We start from the raw sequence: 19,370 nt of genomic DNA, 5'->3' as shown, positions 1-19,370 counted from the left end.
CACATAAATTCGCATAAATATGTTTCCAACAGCTCCCGGTTTTTTTTTTTTTATCGCTAAATTAAAAAGCTGAAATGAAAGGCTGTGTATTTTTACTTTGAACAATAAAATAACTGAAATGAAACGCTATGTGTGTAATTTCAATGAAAATTATTCGTCTGCTCCGCGTTCGTTTGAAGCGCCCTGATTGGCTGATAGAGTATCGTACCGCTCGCCATGTTCCGGCGTTTTCCGACGGATGTCGATCAACGCTCGGCTAAGATCGTGAAATCGGTGGGTAAAATACTGCAGGAGTACCGAAATTTCCTAAAAAATATGCAAATTTATTTTTATTTTTTTTGGAGGGGGGAGGGGCGCTTGTTTTAAAAGTTATATCTATCCCAGTATTTTCTTTAATTTTCTATTTTTGGGCAATTATCGAGACTCCTAAGACGTGATCCTATTATGTCGGACATTTTTTGTTCAAAAGTAACACTCGACATAATTTGTATTTAAAGAAAAAAATTTGGGTTTGTATTACTTTCATATATATATATATATATATATGTATATTTTTTATTTTTAACTCATTTTTCCAAACTAACTGTGGGGTTTGTATTACTGTACACATAGATTCGAAAAAGTTGTCAAAAAACAAATATAGAACAAACAAATGTTATCAAAGGCAAGATAAATTACTTTTCTACCAAACTGGATATATTTTCCGTGTTTTTATTCAGTGTAACATGTTTATTCAGCTCGAAAAACATGCAGTGTTTACTGATGTATTGGAAAATTCAAAATGGCGGCCGACTCTCTCTCGGAGAGGGTAAGTTTGGGAAAAGGTATTATAAATAATAAACTAGACAAAATACTATTAAAAAACAACCGAATATATGTCAACTTATGTCACGGTAACATATATTGAGCAAATTTCTAACAGTATTTATTTGGCGTATTCTGAAAATCACACCATTTTATAAAGCCGTTTTTAACATGGGAAGGTTGGGGGTATCTATTCCTCATGTTAAGTTGTTCTGAGTTAGTAAAGAAATTGAGAACATAATTAACCATTTTCATATGCTGTAGTATGTCTTTCGTTTGAGTCTCTTGGTTTTACTCAATTTCAGTACAAGAATTTTTGTTTTGTCCAGTGGATGGTATATACATTCAGAGATTATAGTTAGGATATCTACTGTGGAACGGGCTTGCCTAAATCCATATTGATTGTCGGTTAGGAGTTTAGCAGCTGTAAGGTGATGGACAAGAGCTTCATTAATTAAGGACTCAAATATTTTACCAAAAAGTGGGAGAAGGCTAATGGGGTGAAAACTGCAGAAGGGGTTTATCTTTTGTTTTGGTCTCATTAGATGGATTGGGTTCTCAATTACTTACTTTTGAAAATGTCAATGCACAGATGTGTGTATTGCAGCAGCACCTGGACGAAAGCCAACATATGCAAATGACTGAGCTGTGTAAGATGGATATATCTATTTAGCATGTTCCAAAAATCATGCCATTTGATAAAGTAGTTTATTTAATGCAACTGACCGAGCGATCTGCAGTGGTTAGTTCAAGAGATAGATTCCTTTGCATGTATTTTCATGTGGTTTTTTAAACTGGATTTTTGTGAATACGATATTCCACATGTCTGACAAGAAAAAGGTTTCTCTCCAGTATGCACTCTCATGTGTGATTTGATATGTGAGCTATGGGAGAAAGAGTATCCGCACACATTACAACTGAATGGCTTTTCGCCGCTGTGAACCCGCATATGGCTCGTTAAATTCGACTTCTCCGCAAAAGCTGAGCCGCACACCTCGCACGTAAATGGACGCTCGCCAGAGTGAACGCGCATGTGGTTTTTTAAACTCGAACCCGCCGAAAAGCATGACTTGCAAATGTCACAGACAAACGGTTTTTCGCGCGTGTGAATCCTTATGTGTTTCTTAAGATTGGAACTGTCGGAAAACGATATTTCACAGACGGGGCAACTAAAAGGTCTTTCCCCAGTGTGTTGCCGGAGATGGATTTGCAAGTTGGACGTCTGAGTGAATGCAAGGCCGCACGCTTGACAAGAAAATGGTTTGGCGCCAGAGTGTAATCTCATATGATTTTTTAACGTCGAGCTCTGCGTGAAAGCTGCGCTGCATATGCTGCATGAATATGGTTTCTCTCCAGAGTGTATGCGCATATGCACTTTCAAGCTTGAGTTCACTGAAAATCTGGTACCGCAGACTTCACAGGAATATGGTTTTTCTCCTGTGTGAGTTCTCATATGGTTTTTCAGATTAACTTTATTGGACAGTTGTCGACTGCAGATGTTACAAGACAACCGTGGGCGTTTTGGGGTATTTGGTGTCATGCGAGGAGCATTTGAGAACGTCGGTCTACAAATGAATGGTTCTTCTGTTGTGTGTATTTTTACATGGTCTGTTAGTTTGGATTCGTCTTCAAATGCCAAACCGCACGTTTCGCAAGAAAATGGTTGCTTTTCCGCGTGAAGCCGCTTATGGTTCTTTAGCGTAGAACTAGTACAAAAACTAGCTTTGCAAACGTCGCAAGAATAAGCCTTCTCCCCGGTATGTACGCGGGTATGTTTTTTCAGAGAAGAATTGTCCAAAAACGCTTTCCCACATGACTGACAAGAGAACGGTTTGACACCAAGGTGTCTTTTCATGTGGCTCCTCAAGTTTGACGTCTGCGTGAAGGATGACCCGCAGAGGTCGCAAGTAAATGGTCTGTCCCCAGTATGTAGCCGTAGATGCATCTTCAACGTGGAACTCTGCGTAAAGGACGATTTGCAGATTTGGCAGGTGAAAGGCCTCTCCCCAGTATGTATCCGAATATGCGCTTTTAAGCTAGCATTTAGGGAAAACGCCATACCACATGCTTGACAAGAAAATGGTTTCTCTCCAGTGTGTGTGCGCATATGGTTTCGTAAGTTGGTGCTATTCGAAAGCGTCATACCGCAAACTTGACAAGAAAACGACTTCTCTTTTTGTATTTCCATGTGGTTTTGAAATTAATTTGGACTTCAGCTGCTAGATTATGCTGGGGTGACACCGGGTTGTCTTGCTGATATTTGATTTAGGAAAATCAACTATTATTATTAAAAGTTAAATGATAGATAAATAACATTTGCTGGTATACAAATTTAGTTTGTATACAAAGACAAAGAGAAATATAACGTTGATGGAATGAATGTTAAAATATTCAAACAAAGAGGTTTCAAAATAAGATTTGAGGTAGAGAAAACGTGATTATAAAGTCACATGTTTAAATATGTGAGTTGAATGACAATATTAAATGAATAATTGGATATATATGGAGTTAAAGTTGGTCAGGAAGTGATACTGGTCGAGCTGGATGATATGATTAATTATTTAAACAAATTAATTTAAATATTCAAACAAATAGGTTTCAAAATGCCAAATTTGAATGGAAAAAACGTGATTCTAAAGTCATGTTAAAAATATGTGAGTTGAAATACATAATAGAATATAAATAGTTAGATATATACGAAGTAGGAGAGAGTTGGTCAGTTGGTCAGGGAGTGATACTGGTCGAGCTGAACGATGTGATTAATTATTCAAACAAATTAATTAAGATATTCAAACAAATAGGTTTAAAAATAACAGATTTGGGGTAGAGAAAACGTGATTATAAAGTCACATGTTAAAATATGTGAGTTGAATAACAATATAAAATGAATACTTGGATATATATGGAGTTAATTAGGAGTTGGAGAAAGTTGGTCAAGTTTTTTTTTAGTCATATTATTCCAAGTTCGACAAGAGACAGCTGAAGAAGATTGGAAGGTAAATCATAACCACATGCCGTTGATGTTTCCAAAATGGGGGATCGATTTACTAGAATTTACTTATTTAAAAATATTTTTTGGTCAATGTTCACCATTATACCAACTGAAGACACCTTAACATTAATGTTATTACATACAAACATTAACAAGAATAAAGCTTTCATCTCTATGTATTATTTGTTTTATCTACCCTAGGACTGGTATTGTTCATGTTTTATCCCTAGCGTAGGTAAATTACAGCATGTATATGAAATTGTTTTACCTTAGGGAGAAGAGAACAGGTAATATACAACATAATGTGTCTATATTACATCCCTGGCAACGCCTAGAAACCAGCTAGAACATGTATTTCAGTCAATCTTTATTACATCCTGGGCTATGCCGGGAAACCAGCTAATCTCTATTTAGTGACTTGACCACCAAAATACCTCCCTAAGTGTGTCCTTTCTTTTGAACTTATTAGATATAGGTATCTAGAAATGTGTGTGAGATTTTGTTGAATGCATTGTTCACTATGATTTTCTTATTGTTCTACACAATATCAACTGTAGCGAAATAACACAGTAAACTTAGTGTAGTGTTAGAATAAAGAGCAAAGGAAAAAATTAGAATCATATTCTGTAATTGCAAATCTAAATTTGCTAGCGTGTACCAGTATTTGCCAGGTTGTGGAAATTTGGAATTTATAACATATGTAGTGGCCTTTTCCTAGATACCTATTTTTATAATTGTTTCAGTACATTGCTACAAAATGTGACATTTGTTGGCGTTTGTAAAAAAAATCATGAATGTGCTTATATTCCAAAAAAAGAAAATATCAGTGCACAGTATTGAAAGTGTTTGAGATTCAAAAGTCTGTAACATTTCTACTAACTTCATAAGATGTCATGTGAGAAACTTAATTGAATATCAAGACATTATCTGAAGCGTTTTTATTTTGGTGTAACGTATGTGTTTACAGTGAACCTTAACTTTTAATAAACAGATTGGTATGCAATGACATAGGCTAGGAATCTTAGACAAAATATATATAAATTGGAAAAATAACAGAAAGTCTCACAGCTCGAATACTGTCTGGCGTTCAAGTGCTTCGAGGCCTCCCATGTGGCTTTCTTATAAATGACTCGAACACTTGACTGTGGTTCACGTATATTTAAGGAGATGAAAACTGGTGTGTCAGTCAGTTCAACGTGCGAATTGAAATGCGAACACTTTGCGGTTTACTTGCCAATTCGCCAGTTGTTGCTACTCGACATGGACTTCTATTATTGTACCTAACGGAATAAATGTATTTTCTAGTTTATATCTGTGTATTGTTATCCTACTTGACTCGACAATACAACAGAGTGATTAAAAGAAGCGGTCAGTGGTTGGTTGGCGATAAATGATAATTTATAAAATGCTGAAAACGTCTTATTGCTTGGCCATTTCCGTATCTAAAAGAAGGGAAAGAATCACTGATTTAAGTCAATTAAAGATTGCAAGTAATTAAACGTGCGACGCTCATCATGTGTTTAGATGAGCGAAAAATTCTATGACTGTTTCAGAATAGCCAAAAGACCATTAAATATCGTCAAAAACAATTTTTGTTATTTTATACTACTTTCAACAGGAAACGTAAGTATGTGATAATGTTTGCACCTGAAATGCGCAATGAAAAATATATAAATTCTTCTTATATATTTGCAAACACACTATTTCTTTTAATAATTGAAATGTTCGATTTGGCTTTTTTGTTTGTGAAAATTTGGCTACAATTATCAGTTTGGCATTTGATCAGGCTGGACAATATGATTAATTATTCAAACAAATTAATATATTTAACCAAAAATATGTATCAAAATAACAGATTTGGGGTAGAGAAAACGTGATTAAAAAGTCACATGTAAAAATATGTGACCTGAATGACACAATAGCAAATAAATAGTTGGATATATACGGAGTTAGAAGGAGTTGGAAAAAGATGGTCAGGTGGACAGGGAGTGATACTAGTCGAGCTGAATGGTATGATATTTCTGTAGATAAAATATTCTTTCTCTGGTGGGGAAACTTAGAAAGAACCTCCCCTCGTAAAGTTGTTAGAAATATGTTTTTAAGTTTCGGTAATTTAGTAGAACAATAAACAAAAGAACTTTGACGAAATGAATGTTAAAATACTCACACAAATGGGTTTCCAAATAACAGATTTGAATCGAGAAAACGTGATTCTAAAGTCACATGTTAAAAATATGTGAGTTGAAATACATGATAGAAAACGAATAGTTAGATATATACAGAGTTAGAGTTAGTCAGTTGGTCAGGGAGTTATACTGGCTGAGCGGGACGATATGATTAATTATTCAAACAAATTAATTAAAATATTCAAACAAATAGGTTTAAAAACAACAGATTTGTGGTAGAGAAAACGTGAGAAAAAAGCCACATGTTAAAATATGCAAGTTGAATGACGAAATGAATGCTAAAATACTCAAACAAATAGATTTCAAATTTGAATAGAGAAAACGTGATTGTAAAGTCACATGTTACAAATCTGTAAGTTGAATGAGGCAATAGAAAACGGAGTTGGTCAGTTGGTCAGGGAGCGATACTGGTTCAGCTGGATGATATTATGCAAACATATTTTCTGCAGATAAAATATTCTTTCTCTGAAGGCGAAAATTAGAAGGATACCTGCAAAGAGAAATGATTCATTTTAAAACAGTAAAGCTCATCATACTCAGAAGAAATAAAGACTGTCAATTAAAATTTACAAGGAAACTTATTGCTTGACAGACTACTCCAAAAATCAATTTTAAAGATATCCTTCTACCGCTCCAGAAGATATCTCACTACTGATGCAATTCTCTATCTATATAAAAGCCAAGTACGTCCATGGATGGAATACTGTTGCCATATCTGGGCAGGAGCTGCTAAAAACAGCCTATCCTGCCTTGACAGAGTACAAAATAGACTTCGTGGCTTAGTGGGGGATGCCTTTTTCTCTACCCTGCAACCTCTCTCCCACAGAAGAGACGTTGCAAGCCTATCCTTGTTTTATCGTTATTTCCATGGCAGGTGCTCGTCTGAGCTCCAATCTCTGGTCCCCCCTCGCCAATCTTTCACGAAAAACACCCGTCTAGCTGAATCCACTGTGAAAAATTTTCCCCACTCTATATCTGTGCCTAAATCAAAACGTGGATTCCATGAACTCAGCTTCTTTCTTAGAACTGCACGCCTGTGGAACTCTGTTCCGTCTGCCTGCTTCCCACCTGACTACAACTTGGATGTCTTCAAGTCCAACGTTAACAAATTCCTAATGAACCGCCCCCTTAAATAAACACTTCATCAAATCTCCACACTAACGTAATGTACTTGCAATAACCCTTATCCCTGAGTGGCTTCCGGGCCTTGATAAGTGGTGATCACTGTGTAAAAAAAAAACAATATATAATATACACACAGACACACATAAATAAACATTTAGAATTTTATTAATAGTATAGATAGACCCAGAAAACTAATATTTACCTTTCAAAGGATTTTTCAAAATTTAGCTGAAAGAAAAGAATGTAAAAATGTTGTAGGATAAGTTATATATATATATATCAGCTGTACCCGGTCACGCATTGCTGTAGCTCGGTTTGTTTAAATGGAACAAAAAACGAAAAAGACAAAATATATATCTTATGTTTATGTTCTCAATATTTGTGGATACACAATAATTTGAGGTGCCCCTTTTTCTGTGCAGATGTAGAGATTGTATGATTTTCCGACTATAGAACACGCAACATATGCTTGCCCATGTAGGAAGATATCATGGTGTAGATGTAAGTCGCACAAATGTAAAAATTGTCCCTGTTAATGGTTATTGCAGATGCCAAGTAAATTGAGAAATGCAATATCTTAAATTAAAATGATATATCCGTTTAAATCATACAATGAATGTTAAATGCCTGTTCTTCCTGACGGTTGACAGAAGGGAAAACATGAGCGTTTAATTTTACTACGAAAAGTAAAAAAAAGAAACAGCCAATTTTCTTTATTGTATGTACATATAGTGTTTTATCAAAGATAAATCGATGGAAAAATTGTAAAGAAAATTGTTTAAAAAAGTGGGAGTCCAATGATAATTCAGAATGAAGAAAAAAAGAAGAAAAGAATATAAAAATGTTGTAGGATAAGTTTTCCAAAAACTTTTTTTTTTACATGTAGAAATATTTTTTTTTCTTTTGGAAATTAACTTTAGTCTTTCAAATGCAATCAAAACGTACTCAGTAACCTACAAAAAAAATTATGATAAATCGGCTTCCAAAACTCATCTATTTTTATCTGCCCATTTTTGCCCGTACCAAGGAATAATGTTTGAGAATTTGTTTTAGTTTTTAATTACTAACACAGCGGAGAATGTAACTCCCCCCCCCATTTCTTATTTTGAGCTGAGAATTTATTTTATTTTCATTTTGAGCTCTTTTTCTGATCCGACGTTACCTTTTATAGGCACTCCTTTTTTATTTATAACACCTTTTCCCAAACTTACGGTGTTAAAGAATAATAGTGTTAGTTGAACTTTTACAAACGTGGTTAAGAATGTTTTTTTTTGATAAACCAGTTTACAAGTAAAAAATAATTTGTTTTAGCGAATTTAATTTTTCTTTTATCTCCCATTTGTTATATTGGTATTTGAGCGGAGAATCTAACATTTCTTGTCATTTTGAGAATTTGTTTTAGTTTTTAATTACTAACACAGCGGAGGATTTAACTCTCCCCCCCCCCCCATTTCTTATTTTGAGCTGAGAATTTATTTTATTTTCATTTTGAGCTCTTTTTCCGATCCGACGTTACCTTTTATACCCTAACCCTTACTCCTGCACTTTACGACCCGAGCTATTTTTTTAACGCTATTATTTAGAAACCTATTATTTAACATGGGGAAGGGAGGGTGTATTGTAACTATTCTGTACTTTCACCTAACAATTCAATCAAAAAATATTTGGGTTTGTATTACTGTACACATAGATTCGAAAAAGTTGTCAAAAAACAAATATGTAACAAATAAATGTTATCAAAGGCAAGATATGTTACTTTTCTACCAAACTGGATATATTTTTTGTGTTTTTATTCAATGTAACATGTTTATTCAGCTCGAAAAACATGCAGTGTTTACCGATGTATTCGAAAATTCAAGATGGCGTCTGATTCTCTCTTTAACACGGTAAGTTTGGGAAAAGGTGTTATAAATAAAAAACCGGATAAAATACTCTTAAAAACTTGCTCAATATATGTTACCGTGACATAGGTTGACATATATTCGGCGGGTTTTTAATAGTAATTTGTATAGTTTTTTATTTATAACACCTTTTCCCAAACTTACGGTGTTCAAGAATAATAGTGTTAGTTGAACTTTTACAAACGTGGTTAAGAATGTTTTTTTTGGATTTTTAAATAATTTATTTTGGCACACATATGAAATTGGTACCACCTTTTTGAATATTTGGTCTACAGAGTAAAAATATGCTGAACGGTCTCTACCAAACTATTCTGTCAATTTTTCGTCTGTAGATCTAAAACTAGATATATAAGGTATCCAGACCGGCGGAACAAATTTAATTTGGATTTTAGCTGGCAAAAATAGCTGCTAAGGGAGTCGAAAATTAAAAATTGGAACTTGACAGGTGTAAGTCAACTTAAAGCGCTTCTTGACTATTATGGTATATTCTTTCTAGTGTTTTATTTATATTGAAAACTAGCAGCTGTGCTGCGTCGGGACACAATGCCGAATCAAAAAGTCGGCTTTCAAAACTTTGTCCCGTTATGTTTATTTCTACTAAAACTTTTTCAGGACAGTATCCAGCATAGTATAAACACCGCCAACCTCCCCATCTTAAGAACGGCTTTTGTATGTAACTGCCCTGCTATGTTTATTCAACTATTTCTGCCTGCACCTAGGAATAATAGGGTTAGTTGAACTTTTACAAACATTGTAAAGAATATATTTTTTGATTTTTAAATAATTTATTTTGGCACACATATGGAATCGGTACCACCTTCTGTAATTTTTTTTTTCGTCTTTTTTTACGACAATACCCAGCGTAGTATTAACACCCTCAACCTCGTCATGTTAAGAATGGCTTTCAAGGCTGGGAGTGTTTATTCCAAAAGCCGTTCTTAACATGGGGAGATTAGCGCTGTTTATTCTGAAAACCATTCTTTACATGGGGAGGTTGGGCTATCTATTTTTAAATAATTTATTTTGGTGCATATATGGAATTGGTATTTTTATTTTTTTTTGCATTTTTAAAACTTTTTTAGGACAGTACACACAGCATAGTATAAACACCGCCAACCTCCCCATCTTAAGAATGGCTTTTGATGTAACTGCCCTGCTATGTTTATTCAACTATTTCTGCCTGTACCTAGAAATAAATAAACACCCTCAACCCCGTCATGTTAAGAATGGATTTTGATGTAGGGTGTGTGTATTCCAAAAGCAGTTCTTAACATGAGGAGGTTGGCGCTGTTTATTCTGAAAGCCATTTTTAACATGGGGAAGTGGAAAGTGTCTATTCCGAAAGCCATTCTTAACATGGGGAGGTTGGGGGTATCTATTTTTAAATAATTTATTTTGGGGCATATATGGAATTGGTATTTTTATTTTTATTTTTTTGTATTTTAAAAAATTTTTTCAGGACAATATCCAGCGTAGTATAAACACCAGTTTTGGCAAATAGCAAACAGAAGCGTGCGTTCTATCCCAATGGTCATCTCGTCAGCATCAGATAAAGCCAGACTATTTGCCAAGAACTTTGCAGCTACCTTTTTTTTTTTTTACTTAGGCATCACCACATTATCAAGGCCAAGAGGCCACTCAAGGATAAGGGTTAAAGAGTGTACAGTAGAAATTGGACAATATAGTAATCATAAGTAATGAAAATTTGGTAAATTTGATAACTTATATGGAACGGCTCATCAAGAACTTATTTACGTTAGACTTGAAGACAACCATATTGTAGTCAGCCGGAAAGCAGGAAAACGGAAGACAATTCCACATGCATGCAGTTCTAAGAAAGAAGCTTTGTTCATGGAATTTACGTTTAGGTTTAGGCACAGATAAAGAGTGGGGGTAATTATTGAAAGTGTTTACACCTAGACGAGTGTTTCTTGTGAAAGTTTGGCGAGGGAGGACCATAGATTGAAGCTCAGTCGAACACTTTCCATGAAAATAACGATACATCAGAGACAAACTCGCAACATCTCTTCTGTGGGATAGAGGTTGCAAGGAAGAGAAAAGGACATTTCCTACGAGGCTACGAAGTCTATTTTGAACTCTATCAAGGCAGGCCAAGTCCTTTCTAGCAGCTCCTGCCCAGATGTGGCAACAGTATTCCATCCTTGGACGTACCTGGCTCTTATATAGATAGAGAATTGCATCAGCATATGCGATGAATGCCATCAACTCCCCGTATTTCCTCCTATAACAGACAACACACTATCCAACATACATACTGTGCATGAGGTCGCCAAGCTAATAAAGAACTTTGATTCCAGTAAAGCAACTGGTCCTGACAGCATTCCAGTTATAGTGCTGAAAAAGCTCCAACCAGAACTTGCCCACATACTTACAAAACTGTTTAAGCGTTGCCTCAAGGAGAAGTGCTTTCCAACACCCTGGAAAACCTCATCAGTATACCCTGTATTTAAGAATTCAGATGATAAGTCATCTCCCTCTCAGTACAGACCAATAAGTCTCCTGTGTATCATGAGTAAGTCGTTGGAATCCATATTAAATAAAGTAGTCAACCACCTCAGCAGAAACAATCTTCTTAGTGACATGCAATATGGTTTCCGCTCTGCAAGATCTACAGCAGATGTGCTAATGGTTATATCTCATAGGATTAGTGAATCTCTTGACAAAGGCTTCCTTTCCAGGGCAATTGCTCTTGACATATCGAAGGCCTTCGATAAGGTATGGCATAAGGGCCTACTTTACAAGATTTCCAGCTACGGTATCACTGGAAATGTTTTCTCAATCATTAAATCATTTCTCTCCGATAGGTTCATAAGAGTAGTGGTTGATAGGCAGAAATCAGAGGCCCACAGTATTAATGCTGGAGTCCTTCAGGGGTCCATCCTGGGCCCAACTCTTTTTTTCTGATCTACATCAATGATCTCCCAAAACACATACTTAAATCATTCGTTGACATCTATGCTGATGACACAACCATCTATGGCAACACATCAAAGGCTGTAAATGACGAAGTTCTCTCTGATTCTCTCTCCTCTGATCTTGAGCGCGTGGTTCAGTGGGGGAAGACGTGGCTGGTCACTTTTAATGCATCTAAAACCAAGCTTCTATCTTTACATCATCAATGCTCTGATCCCCCATCTGGCATCAATTGAAATGGATGGCTCTCGCCTTGGGGAGGCTCCATGTTTTGACAAGCTTCTGGGTTTGACCTTTACAATTGCAATTCTCTATCTATATAAAAGCCAAGTACGTCCAAGGATGGAATACTGCTGCCATATCTGGGCAGGAGCTGCTAAAAACAGCCTATCCTGCCTTGACAGAGTACAAAATAGACTTTGTAGCTTAGTGGGGGATGCCCTTTTCTCTACCCTGCAATCTCTCTCCCACAGAAGAGACGTTGCGAGCCTATCCTTGTTTTATCGTTATTTCCATGGCAGGTGCTCGTCTGAACTCCAATCTCTGGTCCCCCCTCACCAATCTTTCACGAAAAACACCCGTCTAGCTGAATCCACTGTGAAAAATTTCCCCCACTCTTTATCTGTGCCTAAATCAAAACGTGGATTCCATGAACAAAGCTTCTTTCTTAGAACTGCACACCTGTGGAACTCTGTTCCATCTGCCTGCTTCCCACCAGACTACAACTTGGATGAGAAGAGACGTTGCAAGCCCTCTTTGCTTTATCGTTATTTTCATGGCAAGTGCTCGTCTGAGCTCCACTCTCTCGTCCCCCCTCGCTAATCTTTCACGAGAAACACCTGTCTGCTCAGCATATACCTACAAGCACCTGGGCAACACCGAGCAGTAATAATATAATCAGTCAATAATTTCCCCCAAATGCCAAAATGTCTATATTCCGAATTCTCTGTATATTTTACTATTCTTAAAAAGTTGTCAAAAAACAAATATATAACAAATAAATGTTATTAAATGCGATATTCGTTTTCAGCACACTGTTATTTCAAGAGAATTTGTTGGAATTGAAAGAAGTTAACAACAACAACTAATTAATTAAACGTAAAATTCAGGGTTTTTTATTACTATTACAGAAAAACGTTTAATTAAACTGTGCTAATGCAGAGAGTGATCCGCGCTATTTTTTAAATCATATTTCCACGTTTAATTAAAGTTTTATGATATGTTTTTTTTATTCAATTGTAAGGTTAAAGTACAGATTAGGTACAAAACACCCTCCCCATGTTAAGAATGGCTTTTTAAATAATAACGTTATTATTTCAGCACGGATCACTCTCTGCATGAGTACCGATTAAACTAAAGAAGCACCTGTTAAAAACTATACAAGTTCTATAACTGAATACCCCCACAAAAGAAAGAACGAAAAACAAATGTTTTTGCAAACCGTTCGTGCAAGTTACTGACAGCATTATTAGCGTTCTAAATTATGAAAACAAAAAAAAAAGGAAAAATGTAAATGAATCTCTTAGTAAAGAAACAGAGTCGTTTTTCGTGCTGAAAACGAATATCACAGTAAAATGTTTACTATGAAAAAATTACTAGGTGGCCAGAAAGTGGGTGCTCATTTAACGTTAAATTTTTATAGGAAAGTGATCCCCCTGTTTTGAAAAAGTAATTTCTGCATATCATGAAAACAACTTATCTGCCCCAAATTTAAATGTGATATTCGTTTTCGGCACCACTGTCATTTTAAATTTTTTTGAGGAGTTGGAAAGAAACTTGGGGTTTGTATTACTGTACACATAGGTTTGTGAAAAATAGTGAATAATTCCACCCCGTCTTTCCAAGCTTATAACTCCTCGAAAAATGTAATTCAAGCCCTAATTTTTTTTTTCAATTAAAAGAGCAAGGACCAAGGTTTCATTTAAAAAAAACAAAAAAACAACGTGTTTTTTTTTTTTAAAAAGGTTTTAAACTACGGACTTTACAGGTAAATTTCTAAAAACACTTCTTTTTTTTGTTTTAAATTTGAATATATTATTTATTTACCTTTTCTCTTCAATTTGTGATATATAAAACTTTGGTACATAAATTAATTATTTACTTTTTAATAGACATTTCAAAATGGGAGGCGTGAATTATTCGACCCCCTGTCTTTCCAAGCTTATAACTACTCGAAAAATGTAACTCAAGCCCTAATTTTTTTTTTTCAATTAAAGGAGCAAGGACCAAGGTTTCATAAAAAAAAAACAAGAAAAAACAACGTGGTTTAAAAAAAGTTTTAAACTTCGAACTTTACAGGTAAATTTCTAAAAAACACTACTTTTTTTGTTGTTTTAAATTTGAATATATTATTTATTGACCTTTTCTCTTCAATTTGTGATATATAAAACTTTGGTGAGTACATTAATTATTTACTTTTTAATAGTGTTGTGCCGATGAATCGGAATCGGAATCGGGAATCAGTTAAATCGGTAATTTTCGGGGAATCGGAATCGGCATCGAAAAAATTTGTGTATAATTTCCGATTCCAAAATCGATTCTTTGAATATTTTTCAAAAGTTAATTTTCAATTGCTTGTACCGATTATAAATATTTATTTCTTTTAAACTATTAGTAAAACTAAACTCTATAGATCTACGTACTCGTTATAGAATGAAGTTCTCATAACAAAATCATGTAATTTCATTAAATAGTTTTTGTTTTACGCTCCCTTGACTAATTATCGCAGTTTTTTTAGGAAGATTCCGAATTTCCCAAATCGTTTTTACGGCATAAAATAAAAACTATTTGATTTAAATTACGTGATTTTTTTATGAGAACTTCATTCCATAACGAGTACGTAGAATATATATATTTTTTTATTTTTCGTTTTTTAACATAGTGTAAACTGCACAAGCACCCTTTTTTAATACGTGAAGACAGTTTAGAGCTTCATCCTAGATCTAAAAATAATTTGGTTTTTAGTGGGTTTACAAATATCGTCCAAAAGTAGAATTTCAATGAGGGGGGACTTTTAAATGTAAATATAATTTATTTTTCAATCTGAAAAATTTCTAAATGTTTTCTCTTTATCTATTTTATCCAGACTTTGATAAATTCATTGTGAGATATTCATGTATATTTTTAACTTTTCCGAAACCCCCAAGAAAAATGCGACGGTGTCAGACAATGTGGCTCCAGGAAAATAAAATAAAACTCCATTCATATTTTCATATTAAACTCCTTGAGAAATTTGGCAAGTGGGTGTGAAAAAGTATTGTTGTTGAAACCAACGGCATCGAAGGTGTTAATTACCCCATAATACTTTCAACTCAACTTTTGAGTGAGATTGGCGGGCTTCAGCGAGGCCTCCATATATATATTGCTCCCCCAGGGGCTGAAAAGGGGTCAAAAATGCCCAAAATGGCTAAAATGACACTTTTGGCCCCATAACTTTTTTCCAGTCCATTAGATTTTACTGAAACTTGTCCAAAATGTGAAGGCAATTGTTGCAAATGTAAATTCAGTATCGCTGACCCTGGCAAAACTCTGGTTTGCGCCCCCCCGGGAACTTTTAGGGCTAAAAACCACCCCTTTTTTAGGCTCTTTTTTTCATATTTGTCTAAAATGTGATTATGTATCTCTATTTAGTGTTTTTTTATGGTGCTGAACTCAAATTTACATGTCTTAAGGCCTGAAACATAGCCGTTTGTCCATTTTTACAAGTAATCAGCTCCCCCATGGGGGCAAAAGAGGTAAAAAAATACCTCAAAATTACTCTAAATAGACAAAATTGACATATTTTTCAGAATAACTTTTCATCCATTAATTAGATTTTTCTGAAACTTGGCAAAACCATGGGCATACCTGATATACACATGATGGAAGTATCACTGACCCTGGGAAAAATCAGTCACAAGCCCTGGAGGTTTTAGGGCTAATATTGGGTGTGGAGCAAAAGTTGAACTTAGTCATTTTTCTGAAAACTTTTGAAAATTTTTTTTCACTCAAAATTGTTTTTTTTATCAGTTATGTATCACTTTTTTTATCACTTTATTCGATCCCCCCTCCTCACATAGAGGGGGACCATGCATGCACGGCTTGTTATATTTGTCAATACCGATTGCCGAGTGAGGGAGCAGCAAACATACCGACAAAACCCAACACTTTTATATTCTACTTTTCATTTAATTAGCAATAATGTTTGATATTATTTTTCTGGGCAAAATATTTCTTTAATTTTAGACAATTCTTTCGCTACTTTGAAAATAAACTGCATTCTTCTAAAGGATGGCCAGAAATGATGATCATTTTACATTAAATTTATATTCGAAACTGATCTTACACTCTAAATTCTAAATGATCGCTTTTCTTTCCGCCAATTAAAAAAATGTTCTAACACGTAATCTATAAAAGTAATATTTCATTTTGGAATAGGGATTTAGCTGCGAGAGAAAGCACAGAAAGCTCACGCAATCTCACGTTAAAAATGGTTTTCATAATAGTAATATTATTATTTAGAAATTCGTTCGTAACAATGAGATGTGGCTTTGCTAAGTGGCGTTGTTAAATATATTGTTCTTACATCGTTTTCTTATTTTGCCTACCAATCTTCGAATATTTTCCACTATTCATGTAAGTAGCATGTTATACAGTAAATACGAACTGGTACAATATAGCTTTGTTTTAAAATCAAAATAAATGTTTTGTTGTGTTACAATTTTTTATCAATTACAAGGCAAACATTTGAGATAAAATATACGCGGACATTAACCAGGGGTTTATGTAATAATTTGAAAATTTACGAAAAAAACAAACGAAAAAAATCTCTAATTAAATATGTATAAATTTTACAAGAATCGGAATCGGAAATTTTGAACGGAATCGGAATCGGGAAAAATTTTGGCATCGTCCCATCACTACTTTTTAATAGACATTTGAAAATGGGGGGGGGGGCGCGAATTAAAAAAAAACCGTTTGTCTAAAGTATTATATTCGGTTTATTGGAAAGAGCTTAAAATTTCACATTGACCCTGAAAATATCGTAAAAATAGAATCGATAGAAAAATTTTGATAGATTTTTAAAGTTTAAAAATTGAAAAATATTGAGTTCATAAAATTCATTACTGTTTAAAAAAAAAAAAAATATTTCTTTTACTTTTAAAACAACTTTAATAGTTTATTTTGGAAGTATAATCCATAAAGAAAATAAACAACCCACTTTTAACAGAGAAATTACGAGATTTTTATATTTTATTCGCAGTTTCGTGTTAGGGGTGTCAACTGATACACCAACACACAGATTCGACAAAGTTGTAAAAAAACAAATATATAACAAATAAATATTACCAAAGGCAAGATAAGTTAGTTTTCTACCAAACTGGATATATTTTTTGTGTTTTTATTCAATGTAACATATTTATTCAGCTCGAAAAGCATACAGTGTTTACCGATGTATTGGAAAATTCAAAATGGCGCCCGACTCTCTCTTTAACGCGGTAAGTTTGGGAAAAGGTGTTATAAATAATAAACTAGACAAAATACTATTAAAAAAACACCGAATATATGTCAAGCTATGTCACGGTAACATATATTGAGCGAATTTCTAACAGTATTTTGTCTAGTTTATTATTTATAACATCTTTACCCGAACTTACCGTGTTAAAGAGAGAATCGAGCGCCATTTTGAATTTTCCAATACATCAGTAAACACTGTATGTTTTTCGAGCTGAATAAACATGTTACATTGAATAAAAAACACAAAAAATATATCCAGTTAGGTAGAAAAGTAACTTATCTTGGCTTTGGTAATATTTATTTGTTATATATTTGTTTTTTGACAACTTTTTCGAATCTATGTGTACAGTAATACAAACCCGAATTGTTAGGTGAAAGTACAGAATAGTTACAATACACCCTCCCTTCCCCATGTTAAATAATAGGTTTCTAAATAATAGCGTTAAAAACTAGCTCGGGTCGTAAAGTGCAGGAGGAGTGCCTATAAAAGGTAACGTCGGATCGGAAAAAGAGCTCAAAATGAAAATAAAATAAATTCTCAGCTCAAAATAAGAAATGGGGGGGGGTAGAGAGTTACATTCTCCGCTGTGTTAGTAATTAAAAACTAAAACAAATTCTCAAAATGAAAAGAATCTATGTGTATAGACTATACACTGTACAAACCTGTAATTTATCTTGCCTTTGGTAATATTTATTTGTTATATATTTGTTTTTTGACAACTTTTTCGAATCTATGTGTACAGTAATACAAACGCGAAACTTGACATTGCCCAAAATAAAACCTTTTTATTTGTAAAAAAAAAAAAAAAAAAAATTGTGGTTAATCTAAAATAAATTATACGTAAACAAACTTCTGGATGTATCGTACCGATGTGTCTACCGGTGATAACAGGGTTGGGGTTGGGGGCTATTTGTACAACTAAACGGCACATCTGTCAATTGCAGATTATACGTACCCTTTTGTATCCTCTTTGTTCGATTGTCCGTCTTCTTCAAGATAATAAATAAATAAATTCAAGCAGATAAATGAACCAACTATTATTATTTTTTTTTACCGGCGAAAATGGAAATCGAATTCTTTGAAGAGCGAAAATAAGGGAGATAATTCGTCCAGATTTTTTCTTTTTTTTTTTTTTCGCGCGTTTTTGTTTTCTTGTTTTTCGCGTTTTTTTTTTTTTTTTTTTTAGACAAAGACCCTTTGTCTGTGCTCTGTATCACCTTATTCATTTTACCTTGCTATGGTTAAGATTCGCATCCCCTTGTTTACAAAGGGCTTTTTGTGGTCCTGCCGCGAGACAAAGAGTGTGTACAAACTATATATGAAAAAGTTGTCAAAAAAACAAATATATAACAAATAAATGTTACCCAAGGCAAGATACAATTACAAGTTTGTATTACTATACGTATTGATTCGAAAAAAAATTCTCAAAAACACAAATATATAACAAATAAATGTTACCCAAGGCAAGATAAATTACAGGTTTGTATTACTATACACATAGATTCGAAAAATTTGTCAAAAAAACAAAACAAATATATAACAAATAAATGTTACCAAAGGCAAGATAAATTACAGGTTTGTATTACTATACACATAGATTCGAAAAAATTGTCAAAAAAAAAACAAATGTATAACAAATAAATGTTACCAAAGGCAAGATAAATTACAGGTTTGTATTACTATACACATAGATTCAAAAAAGTTGTAAAAAAAACCCAAATATATAACAAATAAATGTTACCAAAGGCAGGATAAATTACAGGTAAGTATTACTATACACATAGGTTCGAAAAAGTTGTCAAGAAATACAAAAACAAATATATAACAAATAAATGTTACCAAAGGCAAGATAAATTACAGGTTTGTATTACTATACACATAGGTTCGAAAAAGTTGTCAAAAAACAAATATATAACAAATAAATGTTACCA

The 19,370-nt window shown here is 34.0% G+C and overlaps 1 protein-coding gene across 1 annotated transcript; it reads right to left on the bottom strand.

The window, feature by feature from the left end:
• Positions 1-653: 653 nt before the first annotated feature.
• LOC145271217 (uncharacterized) lies at positions 654-18,871 on the bottom strand. Its single transcript, XM_080126779.1, has 2 exons — positions 18,395-18,871; positions 654-6,472 (listed from the first exon to the last, which is right to left on the bottom strand). The coding sequence occupies exon 2, from the start codon at positions 2,990-2,992 to the stop codon at positions 1,553-1,555; it is 1,440 nt and encodes a 479-aa protein (XP_079982905.1). The 5' UTR covers positions 2,993-6,472; positions 18,395-18,871; the 3' UTR covers positions 654-1,552.
• Between the last annotated feature and the right edge of the window lie 499 nt (positions 18,872-19,370).

The sequence above is a fragment of the Euprymna scolopes genome, chromosome 46 (genome assembly GCF_053919585.1).
Source record: "Euprymna scolopes isolate OS-2025 chromosome 46, ASM5391958v1, whole genome shotgun sequence".
In the NCBI taxonomy this organism is placed as follows: domain Eukaryota; kingdom Metazoa; phylum Mollusca; class Cephalopoda; order Sepiida; family Sepiolidae; genus Euprymna; species Euprymna scolopes.
Note: the sequence above shows the minus strand (reverse complement) of the source record. Positions and strands in the feature narration are given on the sequence as shown.

Bases quoted from the DNA above. Each gene is read 5' to 3' on its own strand.
- LOC145271217 (XM_080126779.1), bottom strand. From the start codon at position 2,992: ATGGAAATACAAAAAGAGAAGTCGTTTTCTTGTCAAGTTTGCGGTATG.